The sequence below is a fragment of the Pyrus communis genome, chromosome 1, assembly GCF_963583255.1.
Source record: "Pyrus communis chromosome 1, drPyrComm1.1, whole genome shotgun sequence".
NCBI lineage: Eukaryota > Viridiplantae > Streptophyta > Magnoliopsida > Rosales > Rosaceae > Pyrus > Pyrus communis.
Window position 1 is genome coordinate 28,202,149 of NC_084803.1, and position 26,445 is coordinate 28,228,593.

Here is a 26,445-nt window from a genome sequence, read left to right on the forward strand (position 1 = left end):
CATTAAAATTTCCGATGACCACTCTCCCATTCTGCCACGTGTTATTCTCCCACTGTACGTACGGTTACTCCCCCAGCTGGATTCCCCCTCTCTCTCTCTCTCTCTCTCTCTCTCTCTCTCTCTCTCTCTCACATTGGAGTCATATTTCTCGCTCTAGCTGCGTCCCGTAAACTCTGTAGGTGCCCAAACCACACACCAGTCTGTTAGAATCGTTTCGCTTCCCCTCACACCAACAAACCAAACAAACTGCCTCTCTCTCTCTCTCTCTCTAGAAATATTTCTCTCTCTTCTTGTTCATGTTGTTTGATATTCTTTGAATCTATATATATGATATTTTCTACCTGCGACAACCTCTGCGTGCGTACGCATGATCGCATTTTCTTCCATTACGATCGGGTTCGGATCACAACGCAGCATGGTAAATGAGGCGTACGCAACATCGCATTTTCTTTGTTATTTTCTTGCGTTTTCTCAGAAACCAAACACATTTTCTCTGTTTTTCTCCTGCGTTTTCTCGGCTACCAAACAGATTTTCTTCCTTTTCTTTTTATTTGCATTCTCTAAATTGAAAGCAAGAAAAGGATTGAATTAATGCGAAATAATCTGGTTAATTTGGTGTAGCTAGCTTAGGTAGGGAGGAAAGCTCGCACTACTAGTAGAAGAAGAAGAAGATCCAGAATTACGTAGAGAGGAAGTGCTGGTCGTTGATTGATTGATTGATGTCAAACCTGGATCTGCCTGGCCCTAGCGGCCCTCAGGGGCTGACGAGACGGCCGTCGAGGAGCGCGGCCACCACTACTTTCTCCACGGAGGTCTTCGACAATGAGGTCGTCCCCTCCGCTCTCGCCTCCATCGCTCCCATCCTCCGTGTCGCCAGCGAGATCGAGGCCGAGCGTCCTCGCGTCGCCTATCTCTGTACTTCGTCGTCTTAATCTCCTTCATCGATTAATTACGCATTAATTACTACTGTTATTGTACTTTATTAGGTTTTGAAGGAATTCATGACTGCATGGTGTTTGTGCAAAATGTATGTATGTATGTGAATAGGTCGGTTCTATGCGTTCGAGAAGGCGCATCGATTGGATCCGAGCTCCAGCGGCCGTGGCGTCCGCCAGTTCAAGACGTTGCTCCTCCAACGACTCGAGAGGGTAAAAATTTCTTTAATTTCTTTACAATAATATTATTCTTACCACAATTACATCATCTAAATTAATTAGTATTTATTCGAAATGTTAATCAATAATTAATAAAAATATTGTTAATTAAATGATGATTGTGATATACGAAAAGTCTCATTCTTCCACCTAAGATTATTTAAGTATTTTTATTAATAAAAAGATCGAAATTAAATAATATAATTTGTTCAACTCATCTGCCACCAAGATAGTAAAGAAATGTGATAAGAATATCATTACTCATTTCTTTATATATTGATTGTGATTATTTAATCAATTAATAAATTAAATTATTAGTTAAGTAGCTGCTTACGCAATTCACTGGGTCCCCCCAATGATTTAACCTTTTTGTTGTCTCTCTCCCAAATTTTACAATTTTAATTAACCATTTCTAAATTTTGTCTTTCTCCAAGGATTTACCCCTTTTTTATAATTGTCTTTCTCCCAAATGAACTGGGTCTCTAGTACTCGAATGTTGGATTTCCTAATTTTTCAATTTTAATCAAGAAAATAATTGGGATTTATTAACAAAATTTGCATCAACAATTTCCACATAGATTAGTGAGGGGCTGCCTTTTGATTTCAAATGGGGTGGTGGATTTGAATGTAAGGGCATTTGATTGGGGCTTTTCACTGGTTTTCTTCTGCCCAACTGGCTTATATATATATATATATATATATATGTATTGTATTTTAGAACGGAGAAAATGAATGGCTGTTGGATTTTATAGGACAATGCATCAAGTTTGGCTTCTCGGGTAAAAAAGACAGATGCCAGAGAAATTGAAAGCTTCTATCAGCAATATTATGAGCATTATGTCAGAGCTCTTGACCAGGGTGAGCAGGCTGACAGGTGAGTAATCCCTAATAATGTTCTTCTTCTTTTACTTAATTAGTTAATTGTATGCTGAAGTGCAAGTAAACCCTTCTATTTTTCCAAATTCTGAAAACAGAGCCCAACTGGGCAAAGCCTACCAGTCTGCCGGAGTCCTTTTTGAAGTGCTTTGCGCTGTTAACAAGACAGAGAAAGTTGATGAGGTTGCTCCTGAGGTTTGTAATTAACTTACCCCCATTTCTCATTTTTATTATGTGTGTGTGATGCGTTTGATCAAACACAAAATACATAGGAATTCAATAGTAGGGAGGGAATTCGTTTTATGCATTTTGATCAAATGTGAAATACAGCTACCGTCTCTGAGACGGAGACACTTCTTTTCAACTCTATTACTTGAATTTCGCATGTATTGCTAAATCAGTTCGATTGCTCTATAGCTAATACTACTACCAAATTGAATTTAACTACCAAATTGACTTTAATTACTCGTATCGTATTACACAACTTATTAATCACTTAACATGCTTAGCAAACCACTCCTCTGCTTCATCTTCAACATTGTACCTCATGGTCCAACTTTTGGAAGTATATTCACATAGCTATCAACCTAGAAGGAAACAAGCTTGTTTTAGTTTTCAGACTACATGCTAATTAATGTAAGATAGAATTTGCGGAAAGTGGCTTGATCATGTGCATATTTAGCATAAGCAGAACCCTTGCAAAAGACGGCATATAATTAAAAGTACAAAGATACAACTCTTCAGGTGTGATTTGATTACTTACTAGTGTAACTGAACCTGCAATGATGAGGTTGATTAGGCTTTGTTGTCTTGTCAAGTCGGCCAAAGGAATTTGTAATCCTTATAGAAAAACAGATGTATATAATATAATACATGTAAGAGAATTAGTGCATTCCTACAACAAGTTGGAGATGGATTGGAACCAAAAGTTATGTTTCACTATGAGGAGAAAGAAATGTATAACCATACTCTGTAAAGCAAGCAAATGAAAATTACTAAATGAGAATTTGAAAGTAATAAATAATGATAAGCATTATGCAGGGAGGAGAACATAAAATACTATTATCAATAAAGATTTTTGTAACCCTTGTTTGTAGAAAGTTTTAAGCAGAAGACAAGATCCTCAACCTTGATGACAGAGTAATCATACATTCTGTCTGAGTTGACAAACATTATATGACAGAATATTCTATAAAAAAAAAAAAAGGAGTGACAGCAAAAACACAGTACCCTTTTGTTCCTAATCCTCGTCCTTAAAGTACAGAAGAATCCATTGAGCAATGACAGAAACTACGAAGTGATTTTGAAATTTCTATTACATAATAATAGCCACAAATATATTTTAATGCTCTGAGCAGATTATTGCGGCTGCTAAAGATGTTCAAGAAAAGACGGAAATTTATGCTCCGTATAACATTCTTCCTTTGGATTCTGCTGGTGCTACTCAGTCTATCATGCAACTTGAAGAGGTATTTCACACTTGTTATTTATCCTGTTAGTGCTGATATACTTCGGCATCTTATATTCTTATTCTTTGGTGCCTGGTTTGGAATCTCAATGGAAGTTTTTTCTGTTTGCTTGTTAAAGGTTAAGGCTGCAGTGGGTGCACTGTGGAACACTCGTGGTTTGAACTGGCCTAGTGCATTCGAGAATAGGCAGAAAGCTGGCGATCTCGACCTTCTTGATTGGCTGAGGGCCATGTTTGGATTCCAGGCATGAATAACAACGACCAATCTGAATGGTTAAGATTCACTCTATGACCTGAAGAAATTATTAACTCATTCATCTATTTTGGTGACTGCAGAAAGACAACGTGAGGAACCAGAGGGAGCATTTGATATTGCTACTTGCAAATACTCATATAAGGCTTCATCCCAAACCCGAACCTCTTAATAAGGTATGTCGGCTATGTCACTGTTGATGGTGACCGGATGAATTACATAGATGCATGCCAGAGCTATGTCACTGTTGATAATTTGAATTCCTTTCTGATAAATTTTCTTCTTAATTTTTTATTGTTGAAATCATTGTGTTGTATTCAGAGCACTCTCTTTTTATGAATTTTTCCCCCTTTGTGTGCCTTTTATTTCTTCCTGGCCTTAAACTAAGCTCATCTCTTTTGTGCAGCTGGATGATCGAGCTGTTGATGCAGTTATGGGAAAACTTTTTAAGAACTACAAAACGTGGTGCAAATATTTGGGAAGAAAACATAGTTTGAGGTTTGATACAATGATATCTACAACAATTGTAATTGGTTCATGTTTCAAATTTTTTATGTTTGCTTTAAATTTCAAATTTTTTATGTTTGCTTTAAATAAAGCAAACATAAAAAATTTTGTGCTATATTGATACAATGATATGTACGTTTTGGATCTTATGCTTGATCTCCATGCAGACTTCCCCAAGGTCAGCAAGAAATACAGCAAAGGAAGATACTATACATGGGTTTATATCTTCTCATCTGGGGTGAAGCAGCGAACATCCGCTTTATGCCAGAATGTTTGTGCTATATTTTTCATAATGTAATGATTTGTGGGTTCTGTTTTTTGGTTAATCTATTTCTGGGTAATGAAAATTATGTGCTGACTTCTTACACATTGATGCCAACTATACATTCAGATGGCATATGAACTCCATGGTCTGTTGGCTGGAAATGTCAGCATTGTTACTGGGGAAAATATAAAGCCTTCTTATGGTGGGGATGATGAGGCTTTTTTACGGAAAGTTATAACCCCCTTATATCGTGTAATTGAAAAGGTATGTTGCCTGAGAAGCTTGCGCGTCCTTTAGAAGTTTCAGGCCTTTATGCTATACACATGAGGATGTTTGTTATGATGTTCCAGGAAGCCAAGAAGGGTGAAAATGGAAAAGCTCCTCACATATCTTGGTGCAACTATGACGATCTCAATGAATATTTCTGGTTTGTGTTATCAATATTTTGAGAAAGACTGGCCTCTTATTCTATTTATATTGATATGATTCAGATTTAAATTCACTTACTTTCAGGTCGTCTGATTGCTTCTCTCTTGGTTGGCCCATGCGTGATGATGGTGATTTTTTCAAATCAACGCGTGACTTGGTGCAGGTACTCTTTTATTTTTCACCACTGCCACCACTATTCTTATGTTAATTTTCTGGAACTTGTATAAATGAAATCTTGTTCCAGGGGAGAAAGGGCTCTAGAAGAAAATCTGGAAGCACAGGAAAATCTTATTTTATTGAAACTCGGACATTTTGGCACATTTTTAGAAGTTTTGACCGGTTTTGGACCTTTTACATACTTGCTCTACAGGTATTTATTTACAACAGAGTGGATAAGTTCTAAAATGACACCATATGTTCCCTGTTCATTATGACTATCTGTTTAAATAATATATTATCTGGAACTGGATAACAGGCTCTGCTCATTATTGCTTTTAGAGGGATTTCACCATTGGATATTTTTCAAAAGGATGTCCTAAGAGATCTATCAAGTATTTTCATCACAGCGGCATTTCTTCGCGTCCTTCAAAGTATGACGTTCTTACTTAAAACTGCAATTCTCAAATGCTGTATCTCTGTTCGTATGCTACAAGAGCTATTATGTGCCAGAGCCAAAATTAATTTTATTAGAAGTATCACTATACTTTGTGAAGGACAACTTCTTGTAAGCTGTTGGGGCCAAAAAGAATGTTATGACAAACGGCCTTTCACTAACTATATATATGAAGATGCATAGATCAAAATTCGTTTCTATTTTGGATGAGACTAGAAGCCTAGAAGGAAAAGAAAAATCTCTGTTCATGTATGCTTTAGTTTTCTGGTTGATCGATATAATACTTCAGCTTTTACACAAATACCTTTAGGGACAGAATTGAGTGTTGAAATATTTCCAGTTAAGTCCGTTTTTATGTTGAGGAAAAACTAGAGTACACAACTCTAACACAAGTGTTGGAGAGACAACACAAGTAAACAAATTACTTGTATTACACACAAAATATTACAACACACAAACACTCAAGGACACTCTTTAGAAGCTATGACACTTTCTAGAGACACACTCTAGACCACCCACATTCTTCACAAGACTACTCACTTACAAGGCTTCTCACTCTCTTATTTAGCTCTCTTCTTGGCTACTTTCTCTTGGTTCTTTACATAGCACCACACCCATATTTATGGTGAGGTTTGCCGACTTTGGCATTGCGAGAACTTTCTAGCTATCAATCATGCATTGCCACCGACATATCGCTTTGCTAATTGGCCTCATATTTTCCTAGCTTCTAATATATTCTACAAATGCCCACCGACATGCTTGCTAGAGTTCTCTAGCAAAATCCCATGCATATTAACTATCCAAAACCAGAGTTCGTAGGTGACATGCATTTTTGGCTTAGGCAATATATTTCACATCTATGTTTCAATGGGGAGCATATTTGCTCACTGCCATAAACTATGTTGTATGCTCACCATACATCTTATCATGTGCCACGTGCCCTTTCACTTAACATTGGTTAATTTTTTCAAAATTGAAAAAGTAACATTTAATGTGAAAGGTAACTAGAGTAGATGAAAGGACATGTGGCAGATTTTTAGGTGTATGGTGAGCATACACCATAGTTATGGTGGTGAGCGCAAATGCTCCCGTTTCAAGGTGGGGATTTACCCCTGTTCACTATGACTGCCTGTTTCAGTAATATATAATTTGGAGCGACCAAGGGCCTTTTCTTGTATATCCTACTCGTTCGATGGCCCTTCTCTTTCTCCTTTAATCCTGCCATTTGCAATTTGGAGGGCGAAAGTACACCTAGAGGTTTGCTTGTTAGCTTGGATTATTTCACATAGGTGGGCGAACCTCTTCTGAGTTTAGGGAAATTCTTTCGCTGCATTTTAAAAAAAAAAAATTGGAATGTAGCTGTTACTAGTATCCTTTGTTTCTTTCCTTTTTCTCTGTTGTTTTTAAGGTTGTTGGTGCTGTTTGTGTTCTCCAATTCTTAGAAAGTGAGCAAATTTTAGTTTTTGAATTACTAGATATAGTAGTATTCATATATTTTCTTAAGCTGAATAGTTTTGTACCTATTGTGGAAAGCATTGTCCAGATCGGATATAACTGTTTGCTCTTGCCTTGTATTTCCTTGCATAACTTTATTTGAGTTTTTCACTCATTCTTCCACGGTTTTATACGTAATCTTTACAGCAAGGTTTCTATGTGTCCTCATATCTACTTTGTATTTTGATGTAGGCATTTTGGATATTGTTTTAAACTTCCCGGGATATCATAGGTGGAGGTTCACTGATGTACTGCGAAATATTCTCAAGATAATTGTTAGTCTTGTATGGGCAATCATTCTTCCACTGTTTTATGTGCATTCCTTCAATAATGCCCCTAAACAAATCATGGATGTACTATCATTCCTTAAGAATGTGAATGGTGTTCCTCCTTTATACATCATGGCTGTTGCAGTATATTTGCTGCCAAATTTACTAGCGGCATTTTTGTTCCTTTTCCCGCTGTTCCGACGATGGATTGAAAACTCAGACTGGCATATCATTAGGTTCCTCCTGTGGTGGTCACAGGTATTTCTGTTTCCTTGATCACCCTTTTGCAAAATTTGTACTATATTTTACTTGGATTTGCTTCACGAATAGCAGTCTGTTATGAAATAGTCTTTTGATTAATGCTAACTAATGGTTAGACCATACCAGTGCATGAGACCAAAAGTACCATGTGGTATCTAAAATCCATTTACCTAGTCATATTCAGCCATATGATTAATCCTTGTATGAAACCAAAATCTTGGAGTTAATGATAAGTTTTTTTTTTTGTTTTTTTTGTGGTAAGGGCTACAAATTCTACCTGTTAAGAACTAATGTACTTAAAGAGTTTTTGTACCTATTCTCTTGCATAAAAACTAATTGCTTATGGACTGTGCTGTAAAAAGGTTTTGATTAATCTTTATCTTTCTGCAGCCAAGAATCTATGTCGGGAGGGGAATGCATGAAAGTCAATTTGCCCTTATTAAGTGAGTTTGATGAGGAACACGCACCCAATTTCATCTTAACTATATGGCTTAGCTTCTTTTTATCTTTTGGGGTTGGTTGTTTGAGATTTGCGTTTGTTCTGATTTGCTATGCAATTTGCAGGTATACTATTTTTTGGGTGCTGCTTTTGGCTTGCAAGTTTACAGTTAGCTATCTTATCCAGGTGGGAGTTGTCAAATAACATTTTTGTGATATTTTAGATTCTTTTTATGAATTAGATTTTAATAATTGTGCTCTTAATTTTCTGCCTGTCCTGTTTCCAGATAAAACCTTTGGTGAAGCCAACTAGAGACATTATGAACATTCGTCGTGTGGATTATCAATGGCATGAATTTTTCCCTAATGGTAATCATTTCTATTGCTTTAATCTTTGCATGATTTTCAACTTGTGGTTTTATGCTAAGTAATCCTTTATTGATGCAGCTCAAAACAACTATGGAGCAGTTGTGTCACTTTGGGCACCAGTAATCTTGGTCTGTATCTTCCCCATGATTGAATCAACATCTTGAAAGTTTTCTGAGTTTTTCAGGATGTAACTATCTTATATTAACTTTAATAAACCATCTCATACTTTTTCATGAATTCAATGCAGGTTTATTTGATGGACACTCAAATATGGTATGCTATCTTTCAGACTTTGTATGGTGGTGTTGTTGGGGCATTTGATCGCCTAGGAGAGGTGATCCTTCGATCTCTGTCTCGTCCCTGCTTTTCTCTCCCCCCAACTATTTTCCCTAATTTCAAAACTATCTGTTACCTCTTGTCTCATATTGTGTATTCATGAAATTATACGTCTCTTAAGATAAAACTGTCTAACTTCTGTTCTCTGTCATTCATGAAATTATACATATTTAGAGATAGAATTGTCTGACTTCTGCTGTGTCATTCTTTATTACTGAACACGATACCTTGGCCAATTTATCTAGTTTTGTTTTTAATTGCCAAAAGAAAAGTCATAGGTAAATGTAGTACCATTCTAGCACTTCTGTATTTGGGTTTGAGAATTGAATCTTGGTCTAAAATTTTAACACCATCTGTTGTATTGTTCCACTATCAATTTGCCAGAGACTTTTTCGAGAGAAATTAACATGGATCATATTCTAAACCAAATATACTTATCTGCCCAAATATATGTTGCTTAAGACAATCATGTAGTTTACTCTATTGAAGGCTTTATTCAAGACGTTCTTTTTTTTAGATCTCTTTACAAACATCAAGAATATGACTATCATCAAGCTGTATTTTAATTGAACAATAGTTCTTATATGCCTCATCTTTGCTTTGCCTTGGATTGTTATTCATATATTTTTCGCCTTTTACAGATTCGGACACTTGGTATGCTGAGATCACGGTTCCAGTCTCTACCCGGTGCATTCAACACATACCTAGTGCCTTCAGATAAGTCAACAAAAAGGGGATTCTCTTTCTCAAAGCGTTTTGTGGAGGTTGATTAATTTTTTTACAACTTTCGTACTTAAGTAAAACCTTTAAGCACGCTTATAATTAGCACACATATTTAGCATTTAAGATTTCGTGGCTGTAGATTACAGCAAGCAGGAGAAGTGAAGCTGCAAAGTTTGCTCAGATGTGGAATGAAGTGATATGTAGCTTCCGTGAGGAAGATATCATAAATGACAGGTAATGCTCACCAACATAATTGTATTATTCATTTATTCAGCCTCTTACTCATCATGAGGTACAAACTAAACTGGGTTCTTTTACTTCAGGGAAATGGATTTGCTGCTAGTTCCTTATTCATCAGATCCCAGCCTGAAGATAATTCAGTGGCCACCCTTCTTGCTTGCTAGCAAAGTCAGTACCGTTCTTTTTAAAGTCTTGTTTAAGTTACTTGGTTTTATTGTTGACTTTGTCTACCTTTACAGATCCCAATAGCATTAGATATGGCAGTTCAATTTAAATCGAAGGACTCCGATCTCTGGAAGCGGATATGTGCAGATGAATATATGAAATGTGCTGTGATTGAATGTTATGAATCTTTCAAACATATCCTTAGTACTCTGGTAGTTGGAGAAAATGAGAAAAGGTCCGTACTGCTGCATAGTGTTTCGTAAAAAATATTAGTGTTCAATTTCTGTAATACCCAAGCATAGGATAAGACTGATATTTGGGCCTTTACAATTGCATGCTAACAGTATTTAGAGCCTTTAGTGTTTGCTAAAATCTTGCCATCATTCACTCCTTTGGCCCCCATCCTCCTTTCCCACAGATAATAATTTTTTGGCTAATCAGTAGTGTCCTATATAGTTGATGCTTTCCCATAATTGAGGATCTCATAGTATAATATAAGGCTATCACTTGAAAGGAAGGGTGTTCAATTTCTTCAATTTTTTTTTTGTTAAGAGGAGATTATTCAAGAACAATTGTGCAGTCATCTTATTTTTTATCATTGCGAAAAATTCTGATTGGGTTATTATCTGACAGGATAATTGGCATCATCGTGAAGGAAATTGAAAGTAACATTTCAAAGAATACATTTCTTGTAAATTTTAGAATGGGTTCTTTGCCCACTCTTTGCAATAAATTTGTAGAGCTTGTGAGGATCTTGGTGAGTCATATGTGAAAGAATGATTAGTTCTGCAGTATGTGCTTGTGCTTGTTTTGGCTATTATCTTAATAGAAACTTACCACTTTCTTTCATGTTGCAGAAAGATGGTGATTCATCCAAGCGATCTTCAGTGGTGTTGTTGCTTCAAGATATGCTGGAAGTAGTCACTCGGGATATGATGGTGAATGAGATCCGGTTGGTAAACTTTAGTAACATAATATTTGGATGAAAATATTTAATTTGTTTAGTTAAAAAGTCATAATGCTTGGATGCTTTGCTTTAAATCTTAACAGTTCTTGTATTTCCTTATGTGATATTTTGTAGAGAGTTGGTTGAAGTTGGTCATAGTAGCAAGGATGCTGGAAGGCAACTTTTTGCTGGAACTGATGCAAAACCTGCAATATTATTCCCTCCTCCAGTTACAGCACGGTGGGAAGAGCAGGTAAGTGTATAGAACTACTTAATAATTTCAAAGTCAATTGTTTTTCAGAAACAATCCTATGGTAGTTAATGCTATAAAAATTGTATGAAGTTGACACACTTCTCGCGGATTACATTTCAGATAAGCCGCCTCCATCTTCTGCTAACAGTGAAGGAATCTGCCATTGACGTACCAACAAACCTAGAAGCACGTAGAAGGATTGCATTTTTTACAAATTCATTGTTCATGGATATGCCACGTGCTCCCCGAGTCCGTAAAATGCTTTCATTCAGGTTTGTTACGTTCATACATATGAGCTATTGTGCTTAGGGCATATCTGAGTTCCATAAGTCAATTCTTCCTTAAACCAAGTTGTTAGGGTCTGATTTTGCTGGTGGAAAGTCCATATGCTTACTTATATTTCCATCATTAGATATGGGTTCTTTTACTGTGTGCATCTCTAAATTATTGGAGCATTAGAAAGCGTCATGACTTACAAAATGACCAAAGTTTCCGATTACTTTATTTGGTTTCTCCTTCTGATGTTTAATCAGTGGGAGCAATGAGTTTTGTAATTTGTTTTTCCTTTCTACGTTCAATTGAAAATTAGTGTAATTTCTTTATCATTTAAGACACATCACATATGAAACCTTTGGGTTTTCTGACGGGCCAGTGTCCTGAATAACAGGCCAAGGTTTTCAGGCTTCAGATGTCTTTTCCATAAAATAATTTCTATTTTACATTGTTGCCCATTGACAGCATCATGACCCCATACTATAGTGAGGAGACTGTGTATTCCAAATCAGACCTTGAGATGGAAAATGAAGATGGTATATCAATCATATACTACTTACAGAAGATTTTCCCAGGTTAGTAAAACTATCTTGTAACATGCTCGACTCTTTTGAATTCAATGTGTGAATGATTTGACACCCATTTTGTGACTTTTCTAGATGAATGGAATAACTTCATGGAGCGCCTTAATTGTAAAAAGGATAGTGAAATATGGGAGAATGAAGAAAACATTTTGCATCTTCGTCATTGGGTCTCCTTACGAGGACAAACTCTCTGCAGGACTGGTATTTGTTCTATCATCTTCTTCTTTATGAAGTGTTATTTCTGGTACTAATTGTTTTGATGTTGCAGTTAGGGGAATGATGTACTACCGACGAGCACTGAAGCTTCAGGCTTTTCTTGACATGGCTACTGAAACCGGTAAGACTAAGAGCATGGTACCTTTTTTCTCCCATAATGTTTAACTAGTTATCAAAACAAAAGAAATCAACATATGTGAAATATAGTGCCATCATGCCTAAGATCTCCACCTTACTCAAGTATGCAAAGAGCGCATAATATTTTCCATTTTCATTTTTTCACTCTTTTGATGGTATGCAGTCGAGTGTCTAATGAAGTTGTTATAGTGGAGGTAAATTTGTTGGTTACTAATTATTTTAGTTATAAGTAGATATACTAGATGGCTACAAAGCAATCATGGTTCCACCAGAAGAAGAAAAGAAAAGCCAGAGATCCCTTTATGCTCAATTAGAAGCAGTGGCTGACCTTAAGTTCACCTATGTTGCTACCTGCCAAAACTATGGCAATCAGAAACGCAGTGGAGATCGACGTGCAACAGACATCTTGAATCTGATGGTTAAGTATGAATCTGTCTGATAAGTCAAAATATTTTTGCAATTTGATTTCTTAAAGTAGTGTCTCTGAGCTCATTTTCTTGAAGAATCTTATTCCTTCTTGTTCCCTTATAGTAATCCCTCTCTTCGGGTTGCATATATCGATGAAGTTGAAGAGAGTGACGCTGGTAGTGGAAAGGTGCAAAAGGTTTACTACTCTGTCTTGGTCAAAGCTGTTGACAATCATGACCAGGTAATCACTTCACCTTATAACAGAACCATCATGTTCACCATGTTGCTTTTTGTACCTAAAACACTAATTATTTTTCTAAATTTCCAAAGGAAATATATCGTATAAAATTGCCTGGTTCGGCAAAGATTGGAGAAGGAAAACCTGAAAACCAGAACCATGCTATAATTTTTACTCGAGGAGAAGCTCTTCAGGCCATTGACATGAACCAGGTGAAACCTTTAGAAGTCTTGAATTATGATAAGTTCTATTTTAATTTTTCAGTCCAACTGAGATGTACTTTTCCAACCTCTTGTAGGACAATTACTTAGAAGAAGCTTTTAAAATGCGAAACCTTCTTGAAGAATTTAATGAGGACCATGGAGTGCGTCCACCTTCAATTTTAGGTGTTCGTGAGCATATCTTTACTGGAAGGTTTGATACCTGTTAGCTTTTTCTTTTTATTTTTAATTAACAGATGGAGATTGTATTGCTACGTATATATCCTGTACTTCTAAGACATCTGATTTGTATTCTATGTTAACTGCAGTGTTTCTTCATTGGCCTGGTTTATGTCAAATCAAGAAATGAGCTTTGTGACCATAGGTCAAAGAGTTCTTGCAAGACCTTTGAAGTATGTTTTCTCTTCCACTATTCAACTCTTCAAGTAATCCAAGGCAAATGTTTAGAAAGATCTGAATCATTTTTATAATAGAGCAGTACCTTTTAGTCCGGAAGAATTATTCAGATTAGACTTAATTAATAAATGAGTATTGCCATACTTTGGAGGTGTGTTGCATCTGTTGATATAAGTAGAAGATGGTGATCTCAGTTATGTAGGGAATTTGTTTAGAAACCAATGTATTCTGGTGAACTATCTAACCTCTCTCATGTTACCCTTTTTCCCTAGTCCCCTTTTCTAGTCCATCTTGAGGTCACAGTTTTTCTTTTTCTTTAACCATGTTGAACATGTAGGCCTCAGTTACAGACGAAATTGGAACTAAGATTCATATCTCTGTTCTGAAATGAAATTCATATGATATATATTTGATTTAAATAAGTTTTTGAGTCATGACTTATTATCTATTGGTTTCAGGATTCGCTTCCACTATGGACACCCAGATGTCTTTGATAGAATCTTCCACATTACTCGTGGTGGCATGAGCAAGGCTTCCCGTGGCATCAATCTTAGCGAGGACATCTTTGCGGGTAACATTTGTGGATACCACACACACATGCACGAACGAATGTGTGTATGCAGGAGAACACAGACTAATATCTGCTTTATGACATGAGTACTTGCTGTGTAGGTTTTAACTCAACGTTAAGGAGAGGCAACATTACTCATCACGAATATATTCAAGTTGGGAAGGGTAGGGATGTTGGGCTCAACCAAATCTCTCTCTTTGAAGCTAAAGTTGCTTGTGGTAATGGAGAGCAGACGCTTAGCAGGGATATCTACCGCTTGGGGCACCGTTTTGACTTCTTTCGCATGTTGTCCTGTTATTTTTCAACAATAGGGTTTTATATCAGCGCAATGGTAATCTGTCTTTAACTTTTACCCTTATTTTCTGTTTTTAGTTGTAAAATGTTACTCTATTTGTTTATTCATATTGTCATTCTTCAGTGAATTCATCCTTGAATATGTTGCGAAATAATTTCAATGAACTGAAATCCTAGATGTCATGCTACATCAAGTTGATTCATTTAAATTGATGGGCTGTATCAAATAAAATTACTGTGAACTTCTCATGCTTCTTACTATTTAGAGCCCGAAGTGTTAGAAAATGTTGGTAGCTTTATTCCATTGACAAACACAAGTAATTAGCATTTATATCATCGAGCCCTTGGCAGCATAGATGGCTACATTACTTAAAATACTAGGTGGTTGAAACTGTACAGATCCGATATATGGGGAAGTCTGGTTCAGTTTTATTTGATAAATAACCATGGAAATTATTTCCCTATTATCCAAATGTTATGCTTTGCAGTCCTACATTATCCTTGATTACTCTCCCTCACTCAGCCATCGCATTTCCTGGTAAAACTATATTACGTGAGTCCAATATTGGAACGCACAATTCTTTGTGTAATGGGAGATTGTGTAATGGGAGAAACTGAGCATTCTCTGTTCAGTTCCTTAAAAAAAAGTTTTGCATTTTCATTTTCTTGCTAACATGAACGTTTTCTTGTAATGCAGTTGGTTGTCCTTACAGTCTATGCTTTCTTGTACGGAAGACTTTACTTGTCATTAAGTGGAATGGAGAAGACAATTGTGAACTATGCCGCCACCAGGGGAAATAATGTTCTACAAACAGCCATGGCTTCACAATCTGTTTTCCAATTAGGTCTTTTAACTTCCTTGCCCATGATCATGGAAATTGGACTAGAAAGAGGGTTCAGAACTGCATTAGGGGACATGATAATCATGCAGCTGCAACTAGCATCTGTTTTCTTCACCTTCTCTCTCGGTACAAAAGTTCATTATTTTGGCCGAACAGTGCTGCACGGCGGGGCTAAATACAGAGCAACTGGCCGTGGCTTTGTTGTCCGGCATGAAAAGTTTGCCGAGAACTACAGGATGTACTCAAGGAGTCACTTTGTGAAAGGCCTCGAACTTATGGTACTTCTTATAGTTTATCAGATATATGGTTCAGCAGTAAAAGGCACAATATCGTATATCTTTGTCACATTCTCCATGTGGTTCTTAGTGGTTTCGTGGCTGTTCGCTCCGTTCCTGTTTAACCCTTCGGGATTTGAATGGCAAAAGATAGTCGAAGATTGGGATGATTGGGCAAAATGGATAAGTAGCCCTGGTGGTATTGGTGTGCCAGCGACCAAGAGCTGGGAGTCTTGGTGGGATGAGGAACAAGAACACCTCCACCACACAGGGGTTTTGGGACGGTTTTGGGAGATTGTTCTTGCTCTGCGCTTCTTTCTCTTCCAATATGGAATTGTGTACCATCTAAATGTGGCCAGGGGTGATAAAAGCATCATGGTAAACATCATTCCGTTTCTTATTTACTGCCGCATTTGTGTCTTCTCTCTAAAAAAAAGCAAGAAGTTCCATATTCTTTGAAGCTTACCAGCCTGTTCGGAACTCCTTGTCTGCTTGCCAAATCTCTTTTATTAACTGGAATAATTTTTCTGTTTTTTTGTTTACGATTGCAGGTTTATGGTCTGTCATGGTTGGTCATTGTCGCTGTGATGATCATCCTAAAGGTTAGTATTCATGCTTCTAATACTTTCTGGTTGCAAGTGATGTTTTCACATCTCAAAAAATATATTCCACTGACTCATGAACTTTCACATCGAAATCTTAGGTTGTGTCAATGGGAAGACAGCGGTTCAGTGCAGATTTCCAGCTGATGTTCAGGCTTCTCAAGTTGTTCCTGTTTATTGGGTTTGTTGTCACTATTGGAATGCTTTTTGCTTTCCTCAGTCTTACTGTTGGTGACATCTTTGTGAGCTTATTGGCCTTCTTGCCTACTGGATGGGCGCTACTACTGGTACATGCCTCATACGAAGCTTAAACCTACTTTGCTTTTCTATAATATCCAGAGTTTTTCTGTTGTCGTCAACTTTTCTACATGTTAACATTTGCGTACACTGCTGGTGTTGTTGCATGATGAGCAGATGTCACAAGCGTGCAAGCCATTGGTGAAGGTCCTTGGAATGTGGGGATCTGTCAAAGCTCTAGCAAAAGGGTATGAGTACGTGATGGGGCTCGTCATCTTCGCACCAGTAGCTGTTCTTGCATGGTTCCCGTTTGTCTCAGAGTTCCAGACCAGGCTGCTATTCAACCAAGCTTTCAGCCGAGGGCTCCAGATCCAGCGTATTCTTGCTGGTGGGAAGAAGCACAAGTCAGACTAAACCCATCGCCGTATTTATCGACCTAGCTAGCTAGAGAGATAAAAAAGGAGGTGACGAAAAATTCGGAGAGACTTCTAAGTCATGAAATGAGTATACATACATACATACATACATACATACATATTCTGTGGCATGTAAGTGACGTGTGTATTACATGAAACCGAAATGTGTTTTGTAGTAACAAGTGATGAATCTTTGTTTTGTACTTGAAAGAAAGGATAGATGAGAGGAAGGAGGGAGAAGTGAAGGAGATCAACTCCAAGACTCCTTGTGTTAGACTACAAAAGAAAAGTTTAAATGCAATTAATTACCTTCACTATCCTCGCATCTCACACATACGTTTTTAAGATTCAATAGCTTCCAATTAAAATGTTGGGGGACCCTTTGATCAAGCGCAACTTGAACTTTGAGACGATTAACTCCCCTTATTCGTTTCCGGTACCAGACTTTGAGATACCTCGAAAGAAAAGCTTGTCTGATTAGGAGATACTAGAAAAACTGCCTGCCCCTTGCTGTGGATTTTGAAACCATTATCCACAAAAGACATGAATAATTTGCACAAAAAGATGCACTGCAAAGGCGTTACGAACGGAATCACATCCTAAAATGCACCAATGCAGATAACAATACATTGAGTAACCACAAAAATTATCGCATATTAATATAAAGGGGCAGACTGAGTTCCCGAGTTTGAAAATCCTCCTTTCCTCACTGTCTCACTACTATAATTACTACTATTATTTCATTTTCCAATTGGTACTACTATCAATTTATTTTCTTGGTCAGAAAAATTGGTATTAAAACTTAGCCTCTATCTTTTAAGGGCATTTATTGACTAAAGGTTAGTTACCATCTGTCATGCCACCAAAAATTACAAAAACTACGATCTAAGGTTATACAGATAAACTACAGCTATTTCAAAAGATATCTATTTGCATATTTCTCGTATAATGTATATACATAAGACTATGATAGTGTAGTAATGGAAAAATAGACATAGGCCTAGTTTGTTATTGCTTTTTTTTTTTTTTTTTTTTTCAGCACAAACTATTTCACTTTAAGGTTAAGCAGTACAAAAGTTTAGTAAAAATAATAAGCAGACTTTCAGTACTCAAATTTTAGATTTGTATTTCTAAAATTAGCAAGCTTCGAACCTGTAGTGCCGTTACAAATATCCTTTTACTTGGCACTTCTGAATTAAACAAATCTAGGCTCATTTTGGACATTAATTAGCGACACGTCTAAGAATTGCAATTATCTCCATCTCTATTGTCACATCCCGGTGGTGGAGCGGGTCCGGGAAGTGGTCCCATCCGGGCCGGGATGTGACAATTGTGACATCCCATATCGCTTAGGGGAGTGATCCTTATATTTATATTCCCATCCCTACCTAGCACGAGGCCTTTTGGGAGCTCACTGGCTTCGGATTCCGTGGGAACTTCGAAGTTAAGCAAGAAGGGGGCTAGAGCAATCCCATGATGGGTGACCCACTGGGAAGTTGCTCATGAGTTCCCAAAAACAAAACCGTGAGGGAATGGTAAGCCCAAAGCAGACAATATCGTGTTACGGTGGTGGAGCGGGCCCGGGAAGTGATCCGTCTCGGGCCGGGATGTGACATCTATGCATCAATTAGTTCAGACATGAATAGTTGAAGACTACCATTCACATATAAGTATGTAAAGAAATAGATAAAAACCTCTTACATTGCTAACTCGATATCTAAGTGATTGGCAACTGCTACTTGCTTGAGAACGAATATCACATTGATGAGATGAGAGATCTTGCATTGGCTTATAAGTATGTTGAGCTATTCTCCATATTGCTAATTGGTTTTATGATGGAACCTCAACTTTATTCACTTGTTACTTACTCACACGATGTTTCTCAAAAGTTTTTATAGGTATTTCAGCTTTGGTGTAACTGAACCATATGCAAATTGACTAATGATATACCTAATAATTGATAGCATGCATCCTCCAGCACCCGGAGCAAAAACCGTGGTTGCCCATTATGCACAAGAAGCCAAATGTAGCAAAAGTGAGACAAGAATCGTAAGTTCAAGACTTCAACTCACAGGAAGCTCTGTGAATAAATTTGTCATACGAAAAACTTCTTTAAATACTGATTTCATCCAATCCAGTGGCTGCTTAAATTAGAAAAAATTTCTTTAACCCAGATTTTTAAGTTAAAATCATAAAAATTTGAACAAAGAAAAGAGAACCCAACAACCAAAGCCGAAACAAATATGTCGGAGAACTCACCAGGAAAACCAAGCTTTTCAAGTTTTACCATTTCTTCAAGTTAGAATGGGAGTCAAGCTTTTTTGGTATAAAATTTCTTTGAATTAGAAAGGAATTTAGCTTGAATTTTTCCAAGAATTCACCAACTCAATGATATACTCATGCAGTTATACAAAACCAAGTCGACCAAACTAAGGTGCACATTCAACATAAAATGATATACTCATGCAGTTATATGTAGTAGGAGGGATGAGCCGAAATTATGTTATCGGGGTGGGCTTGACGGCCTAGTTTCCTGCCTTTTTTCCTGTTAAAACTACAGAACAATTCATGAGCAATAAGGATGTTATCCTGTATTGATCTGCCCGGAGCAAAAGCTTCCTGGTTGGGTGAGATACACAAATGAAGGTGGGATAATTTTGTAACGAACATTACAAAGGCTAATTGGTCAAGAATTATTGACAATCTCCGGATTCTCCACTTTTGGAATTAGGGCAATATTTGTATGATCAATTAATTTGAGACTGGTATTATTGTCAAAGAAGTCTTTCACCATGTTGCACATTGAAGGTCCCACCAACTCCCAACATTCCTGGTATAAACTTGCTTGGATTCCATCAGGCCTTGGGGCTTTAAGAGCACCAATGCTTTTAACAACATCTCAAATCTCAGCATTTAAAGGAGTATCAGTTAACATGTTATTATGCTTATTTGAAATACAAGAGTTTATTACAGGAGTGATCAAGTTGATGTGATCAGCTGTAGGTTTAAAGCAATTAGTGAATCGCAATTTAAATTCCTTCACAAATACTTACTCCAAACCCTCACCTCTAAACCATAAAAAACCATTGCCATCTCTGATCTTGTTGATTTCATTGTGCTTTCTTCTTATCGTGGCACTCAATTGGAAGAATCTCGTATTTTTATCTCCATGTTTTAACTAGGTCGCTTTGGCTTTTTGAGCCCAAATTACTTCCTCCTCCTTAAGCACTTGAGTGAGTCTTTCATTAATTTGAGCCTCCAATTGAATTTTATCAAGGAAATTATTCTCAATGTTGGAATTGCAATTAAGAGACATAATTTCCTTTTGAACTCGGTCCAAGTCACTTAATATTTTATCTTTCTTTTCCTTGACAAACCCAAAGACCAGACAATTCCAATTTTTAACAAGATAAGAGAAAGTACCTAAGCATCCCCTAAAATGATCAAGAGGGGATAGTCCCTCACTACATGTCCACGCACCATTAACAAAGTGTTTAAAGTCAAGATGAAGGTTCCACTTTACTTCAAATTTAAAAGCTTTCCTCTATTGGCTAACTTGAGGGCCTACAGTGTCCAAGAATAAAGGACTATGGTCTGAACCTAAAATAGGATAATTGTGGAGAGAGTAATTTGGGTGCAGTTCAAGCCAAAAGGAATTAGCAACAACCCTGTCTAACCTCTCAAAGATAAGAATGTCATCTCTATGTTTGTTTATCCAGGTAAAAGGAACACCAGAGGCTTGTAAAGAAATAAGGTTAGCATTATTCAAGAAATTCACAAAATTAGTCATATAGGTACTAACACTTTGATTCCCACCCCATTTTTCCTGTAGGCAAGTGATGTTATTAAAATCACCAAGTAACATCCAGGGTTTATCAACATGATTTAGGGCTAATAACTCCTCCCATATATTTTCTAGAAGAGATTTCTGAGGTTAAACATAAACAAAAGTAGCAAAGTACTCAATAGTTGAATGCACATCTTTAACTAAGGCATGAATATATCTAGAAGAAGCAGAAATCACATTTAAATTGATAAGACTAGAGTTCCAACAAACACAAATACCCCCAGACCTCCCCTCGGGGTTAAAACCAAAAAACCGATCAAAAAACCTCCTAAAGCAACCAATAAGGGTCTTGTCCACAACAGTGTTAGTTTCAACAAAACAAAAGAAATCTAGCTTAACCAAGCTACTTGATGTGAGAATTATGTTGACACACAAATTAAACCCTATTTGTGACAATTGTAGTAATGAAGTAAGTAGGGATCGTTCTAACCGGGGATTAACTAGGGGTGTTAATCTAATTTGAATTGACTCAAACAGAAACTAGAACTTAATTTGGACGAATTTGGAAGTGTTTATGACTCCAAATGCTTAAAAGAACACAAAATAAAACAAATACGAATGACTACGACTCAACAAAATATGGGGGGATTGTGGTTGGACGAATCTAAACTAAATGGGCAGATTGTAAAGAAAACAGATTTTAAGATAAAATTGTGATGAATCAATGGATGATGGGATAGCTAAGGGGTTCTTCTCCACACATGAAATATATGCAACGTAAATCAATTTCCAATTATCAATCCAATAAGTTATGAACCTCGATACTTCAAGTTAATTAGGTCCGCTTAAATTAACCTTCAGATTTCCCTAGAATCATTGAATTGGATGAATATGCATCGCAAACAAATTATTCCTAACAAATTCTCTATATGAACAGCATGATAAAGATATAAGTTAGAATCATTACGTTCTTTGGAAATCATAAGTATCGACAAGGCATTTGTAACTATGGAAAGCATGATACGCTTGCCAGGAATCTACTTAACATGATCGTGACTAGCAACCTTCACTACTTGTGAATATAAATTCATAACGATTAGGTGAAACAAACTTATATCCTAGCATCAAATTCAAGCATGCAAATTAAGCGTGCACTCTCAATCAACATACAAGAATAAGTTCTAAATCAAACGGTTAAGCAAATTGTATTCAAAACTTATGCAACGATAACTGGAAGTAATCAACTTATATATAATCATGGTTTCGAATCACCCCCTAACTAATTAGGGATTTAGCCTCTCATGTTCACAGAAAGAGAAATAAAATTGAATTTAAACATAACGAACAAAGGATGGATTACACCTAAAACGCACAACGAATCCACTTGAATTTCTGCGCGTCCAAGCTCCTCCTTCTCCCTTCCTTGCTGCGGCAGAGAGGTTTATGGTGTGTTTTGGATGTTTTTCTGGTTTGGGAATGGGTTTAGGGTGGTAAAGGTGTGCGGCAAGGTTGGTGGAAGGTGTGTGGAGGTGTGGAATGGAGGGGGAATGGATGGGGGTGCTGCGGCAGAGAAGGGAGGCTGCTGGAATTTGATGTGGTGGCAGCGGCTGTGATGTTTTGTTTTTGAAGGCTGCACGGTTTTTGGGAGTAAAACTTAGGGTGTATGGCTGCGTGAAAAAATATGTGTGAAGGGGGCTGCGGCAATAGGTTAAAAAAATGTGAATGTGGCTGATTTTAGAATTAGGGTGAATGGTAAATGGGGGCCACGGCTGGAATTGTGTAGAGAATGGGTACGGCTTAGGGAGGAAAAAAATGGGAGAGAGTGGCTGCATGGGAAATAGGGTTATTAGGGTGAATACGGCTTTGAGTTTTGGGAGATGGAATGCACGGGTTTTTGGGAGAGAATGGATGGGATGGTGGCTGCATGAATTAGGGTGAAATAATAAAATGGGAGGCACGGCTTAGGGTAGAAAACTAATGTATGGTTTATTAGGGTGATAATTAAATGGGGGGGGGGGGGGGGCGCGCACGACTAAATTGTAAAATGTAGGGTTTTTTTTTTTTGAAATTTTTAAAACCTAATTTATTTTTATTAACTACAATTCACCTAAAGGCTACTAGAATTTAGGAAATAAAATCAAAAATTAAAGAAGGAATAATTAAAGGGTGCGGCTAGGGTTAGGTTAGGAGAGGGAAATAGGGTCTAATTGCACAACATTGGACAAAAGTGCCCCCCCTTGCACGGCAAGGGAAGGGAATTAGGGTTAAGGCACGGCAAGGTTGTGTAATTGGGCTAGGGCCTTGGTTTTGTGTCCTAAAGTGCCTACAAGGCCTTCAAAGTGGCTAGAAAATACGGACGTTTAAGTTTAGGAAAGGTTACCAAAACGGGAAACTTAGGGTTAACTTTCCTACTTCAAGTAGGAAACCTTGTTTGAGTAGGATTCCTCGTTTTGGTAAGAATTCATCGTTGGAGTAGGAATTCGTCATTTCTTCAAATCTTCAACTCATTCATTCCTCTTTCGCTCCAAAAGACTCCAATTTGCATCTTCTTGCACACTTTGGCCTTATAATCTGAAAATACACAAAAGTAGCCTTAAACACTAAAATAGCTAAGTAAACACAACATAAATGCACGAGAACAAGCTAATTAAGTCGCATGAATATGCTCCTATCAAATTCCCCCACACTTAACTTTTGCTAGTCCTCGAGCAAAACAAAACAACTAAAGAAAATAAGACGAAACAAAACAAACAAAACATAACCTAAACCTTCCAACATTTGCCTCAGGGATTTCCAATGAAACATGACATGTCAACGATCATTACTCACATAGCTTTTAGTCTTCCTTCCCCTCAAGCACATACTTAATCATAGTCACCATTCACTAGTTCGCATTTAATCAATTAAAACACATTTTAAATGTAGTAACATGCCTTAGAGAATTCCCTCAATTCCTCACTAGTTATGCACTCAATTCTCACTCAGATTTTCTGACTACACACCCTACACTAGTTATATGTGAGAAGATTGATGTAAACATGAAAGACTAGTACTCACATACATTATAACAAAGGAAGCAATTTCTGGAGTAATTAAACGTGTTTAGATATGATCTCATGAATGGAATGCTACTACTTAGATGCGAGAACCAGTGACACCATATGCTCATACCAAATTCAAACTCCACAATTGAAATGCACAACACTCAAGATAGAAGTCAAGGGTTGTAACGGGGCTTGGGGTATTGGCTCACAAGAAAAGGTAGGGATAAACAAAAGTTCTTTAAGCAATAGCAAGCAAAGTAACGAAATTAAGACCTAGAATTCCCTTAGAATGCAGAAATCAACTTTTAGACAAATAGGGGAGATTCAAACAACTCTTAGGGCCTAATTCATTGTTTTGGGCCCTTACTTCAACAACCAATACTTTTCAACTCTTTTTCACTTCTTTTTTTTTTTCTTTCTTTTTCTTTTTTTTTTCTTTTTCCACTAGCCGTGCCCATGGCACATAACTCACATCAATAATCCTTCCCCCACACTTATTTTCTGCAACACAGTAATCAAAAGGAATTCATTCATGCTTACTATGCTTCAAGAACAAGGGTACGGATGGTTGATGCGAAAATAGTTAAGCACACAAATTAACCCTCTTGTTGTCAAATTGTAGTGAAGTGTATAAGTAGGGATCGTTCTGGACCGGGGATTAGGAGGGATTGTTAATCTCTTGGAAACTGACTTAAAAACGTAAAAACAATATAAAACACTAAACTAGACTCAAGAAATGCGAAACTAAACGTTAAAACACTAAGACAAACCAAAAGACTCAACACTTTAAAAACACAAACTAAAACACTATACTAAACTCGAAGAATTCAAAACTAAAAATAAGAAAGATTAAGACTAAGACTTAAACGAAATATGGGGGGATTGATTTTGGACGAATTTAAACTAAAATGGATAGATTGTAAAGAAAACAAATTGTAAATATGAAATTGACGGAAATGAATGGATGGTATGGCTAGCTAAGGGGTTCATCTCCATACATGTTACACTTGCATAATAAAATGATTTCCAATTGCATTTCCATAAACCATGAATTCTCAACACCCCGGGTTAATTAGGTCCGCTTAAATTAACCGTCAAGTTTTCCTTAAGTTAATGAATTGGATGATTGCATACGACAACCCAAAGCATTCCTCACAAGTTCCCTACATGAATTGCATAATAGAGATACAAGCAAGAATCATTAAGCATCATGAAAACTATAAGTGTTGACGAGGCATTCGTTACTATGATTGCATGAAACTTATGCCAAGAATTTGTTTAACGCGATTGTTTATAAGCAACCTCCACTACTTGTGAATATAAGTTCATAACTATTACGTGAAACTCACTTATATTCTAGCGTCAAATTCATGCATGAAAATTAAGCGTTCATTCTTAATAAACATACATAAATAGGTTATCAATCAAACAGTTAAACAAATTGAATTCACAATTTATGAAACGTAATTAAAAGTAATCAAATCATATTACAAACATAAACATAATTTCGAATCACCCCCTAGCTAAAGGGGGGTTTAGTTCCTCATACAAAACAAAGAGAATTGAAATTAAACATTGAAATCAAAGAAACGCCTAAACATTCCAACAACTCAAACTTGAATTGTATGAACGTTTAGGCCCTCTTCTCTTCCTCTTTATTGTAGCATAAGGTCTAGGGATAATTGGTTTGGGGGATGGAAGTGTGGAATGGAGTGAGAAATGGAAGGGGGACTCACGGTTTTGGATTCTAAGGGGAAGTGTTTGTGTTAGTTGTGGTGTGAGAAATGGAGAGATGGATTGGGGAGTGAATGAATGAATTGTATGAATGCAATGCATGGTTTTATAGGGAGAGAATGGATGGGAGAACATGTGAATGGCAGCTAGGAATGATTAAAGAATGGAATGCTAGGTTGGAAATGCATGTGAATGCAAGGAGGAAAGCTGAAAATGCAAGGGAAGCTCACGGCACAATGTTGTTTTGCTTCTTGAAATGCATGTGAATGCATGTGAGTGCAATATGAAAAGAATGACTAATTAATGTATGTAGGGTGCAGCTAGGTTGGAAAGGTGTGGATTGTGGCTGCAATTTAGGGAAAGGAAATAGGTTTAATGCATAAATAAAAGGGCAAAGTGGCTGCAATGATGAAGAAAAGCTGGAATTGGTGTGGAAGGCACGGCAAAGACTTGTTGTTTGTGTGAAGTGTGTGTGAATGCATGTGAAGATGCTAATAAATAATGCATGTAGGGTTAGGTGGTGTAATGATGAAGTGGGAAGTGGAAGAATGTGGTTGGAAATGGCTAAGGGGATGCACGGCTAGAAGAAGAATGAATGATGTGCATGTGTGTGAATGCATGTGGATTAGGTGGAAAGAGGTGGGTGTGCATGTGAGTTGAAATGCATATGTTTAAATGGTTGAAATGTGTAGATGATTATGAGTATGATAAGTGATAAGTGAATGGTTTGATAAGTGATAAGTGAGTGGAAGTGATAAGTGAATGGTTTGATAAGTGATAAGTGAGTGGAAGTGATAAGTGATAAATGAATGATATGTTAAGTGATAAATGAATGATATGTGAAGTGAATGCTTTAAGTGTTTAAAATAGGGAACAAAGCCCTTCCTTGCATGGCAAGGAAGGGAGACACAAGGAAACACACGACAATGTCCTAAGGTTGCAAGGAATGTTGTTTTTGTGTTCTAAAATGCGTAGGAGTCTTCAATGATGCTTAAACATGAGGTCTTTTAGGATTTAACTTTCCTACTTCAAGTCTTTAATTTCGTCCATCCTCTTGGCTCCAAGCATATGATATCCATTCCAATCTCTAATTTGCTCCAAAAGGCTCCA

At 37.0% G+C, this 26,445-nt stretch overlaps 1 protein-coding gene and 1 non-coding gene across 2 annotated transcripts; both read left to right on the forward strand.

Annotated features, from left to right (window-relative positions):
- The first annotated feature begins 277 nt into the window (after window positions 1–277).
- On the forward strand, window positions 278–17,087 carry LOC137738915 (callose synthase 5-like). Its single transcript, XM_068478387.1, has 43 exons — window positions 278–418; window positions 622–915; window positions 1,048–1,148; window positions 1,907–2,028; window positions 2,129–2,225; window positions 3,389–3,499; window positions 3,618–3,743; window positions 3,835–3,927; window positions 4,158–4,249; window positions 4,426–4,552; window positions 4,650–4,787; window positions 4,874–4,950; window positions 5,037–5,115; window positions 5,197–5,322; window positions 5,428–5,542; window positions 7,252–7,586; window positions 7,980–8,032; window positions 8,154–8,214; window positions 8,315–8,396; window positions 8,475–8,524; window positions 8,644–8,730; window positions 9,374–9,496; window positions 9,595–9,689; window positions 9,779–9,863; window positions 9,935–10,095; window positions 10,494–10,617; window positions 10,718–10,812; window positions 10,942–11,059; window positions 11,180–11,331; window positions 11,798–11,907; window positions 11,992–12,117; window positions 12,185–12,253; window positions 12,504–12,693; window positions 12,802–12,919; window positions 13,009–13,128; window positions 13,215–13,330; window positions 13,446–13,529; window positions 13,992–14,104; window positions 14,206–14,435; window positions 15,096–15,893; window positions 16,067–16,117; window positions 16,219–16,404; window positions 16,532–17,087. The coding sequence occupies exons 2-43, from the start codon at window positions 720–722 to the stop codon at window positions 16,766–16,768; spliced, it is 5,769 nt and encodes a 1,922-aa protein (XP_068334488.1). The 5' UTR covers window positions 278–418; window positions 622–719; the 3' UTR covers window positions 16,769–17,087.
- On the forward strand, window positions 12,182–12,262 carry LOC137720361 (small nucleolar RNA J33). The gene has a single exon (XR_011066501.1). It is a non-coding gene; the product is annotated as a small nucleolar RNA J33 (small nucleolar RNA).
- Window positions 17,088–26,445: the final 9,358 nt, after the last annotated feature.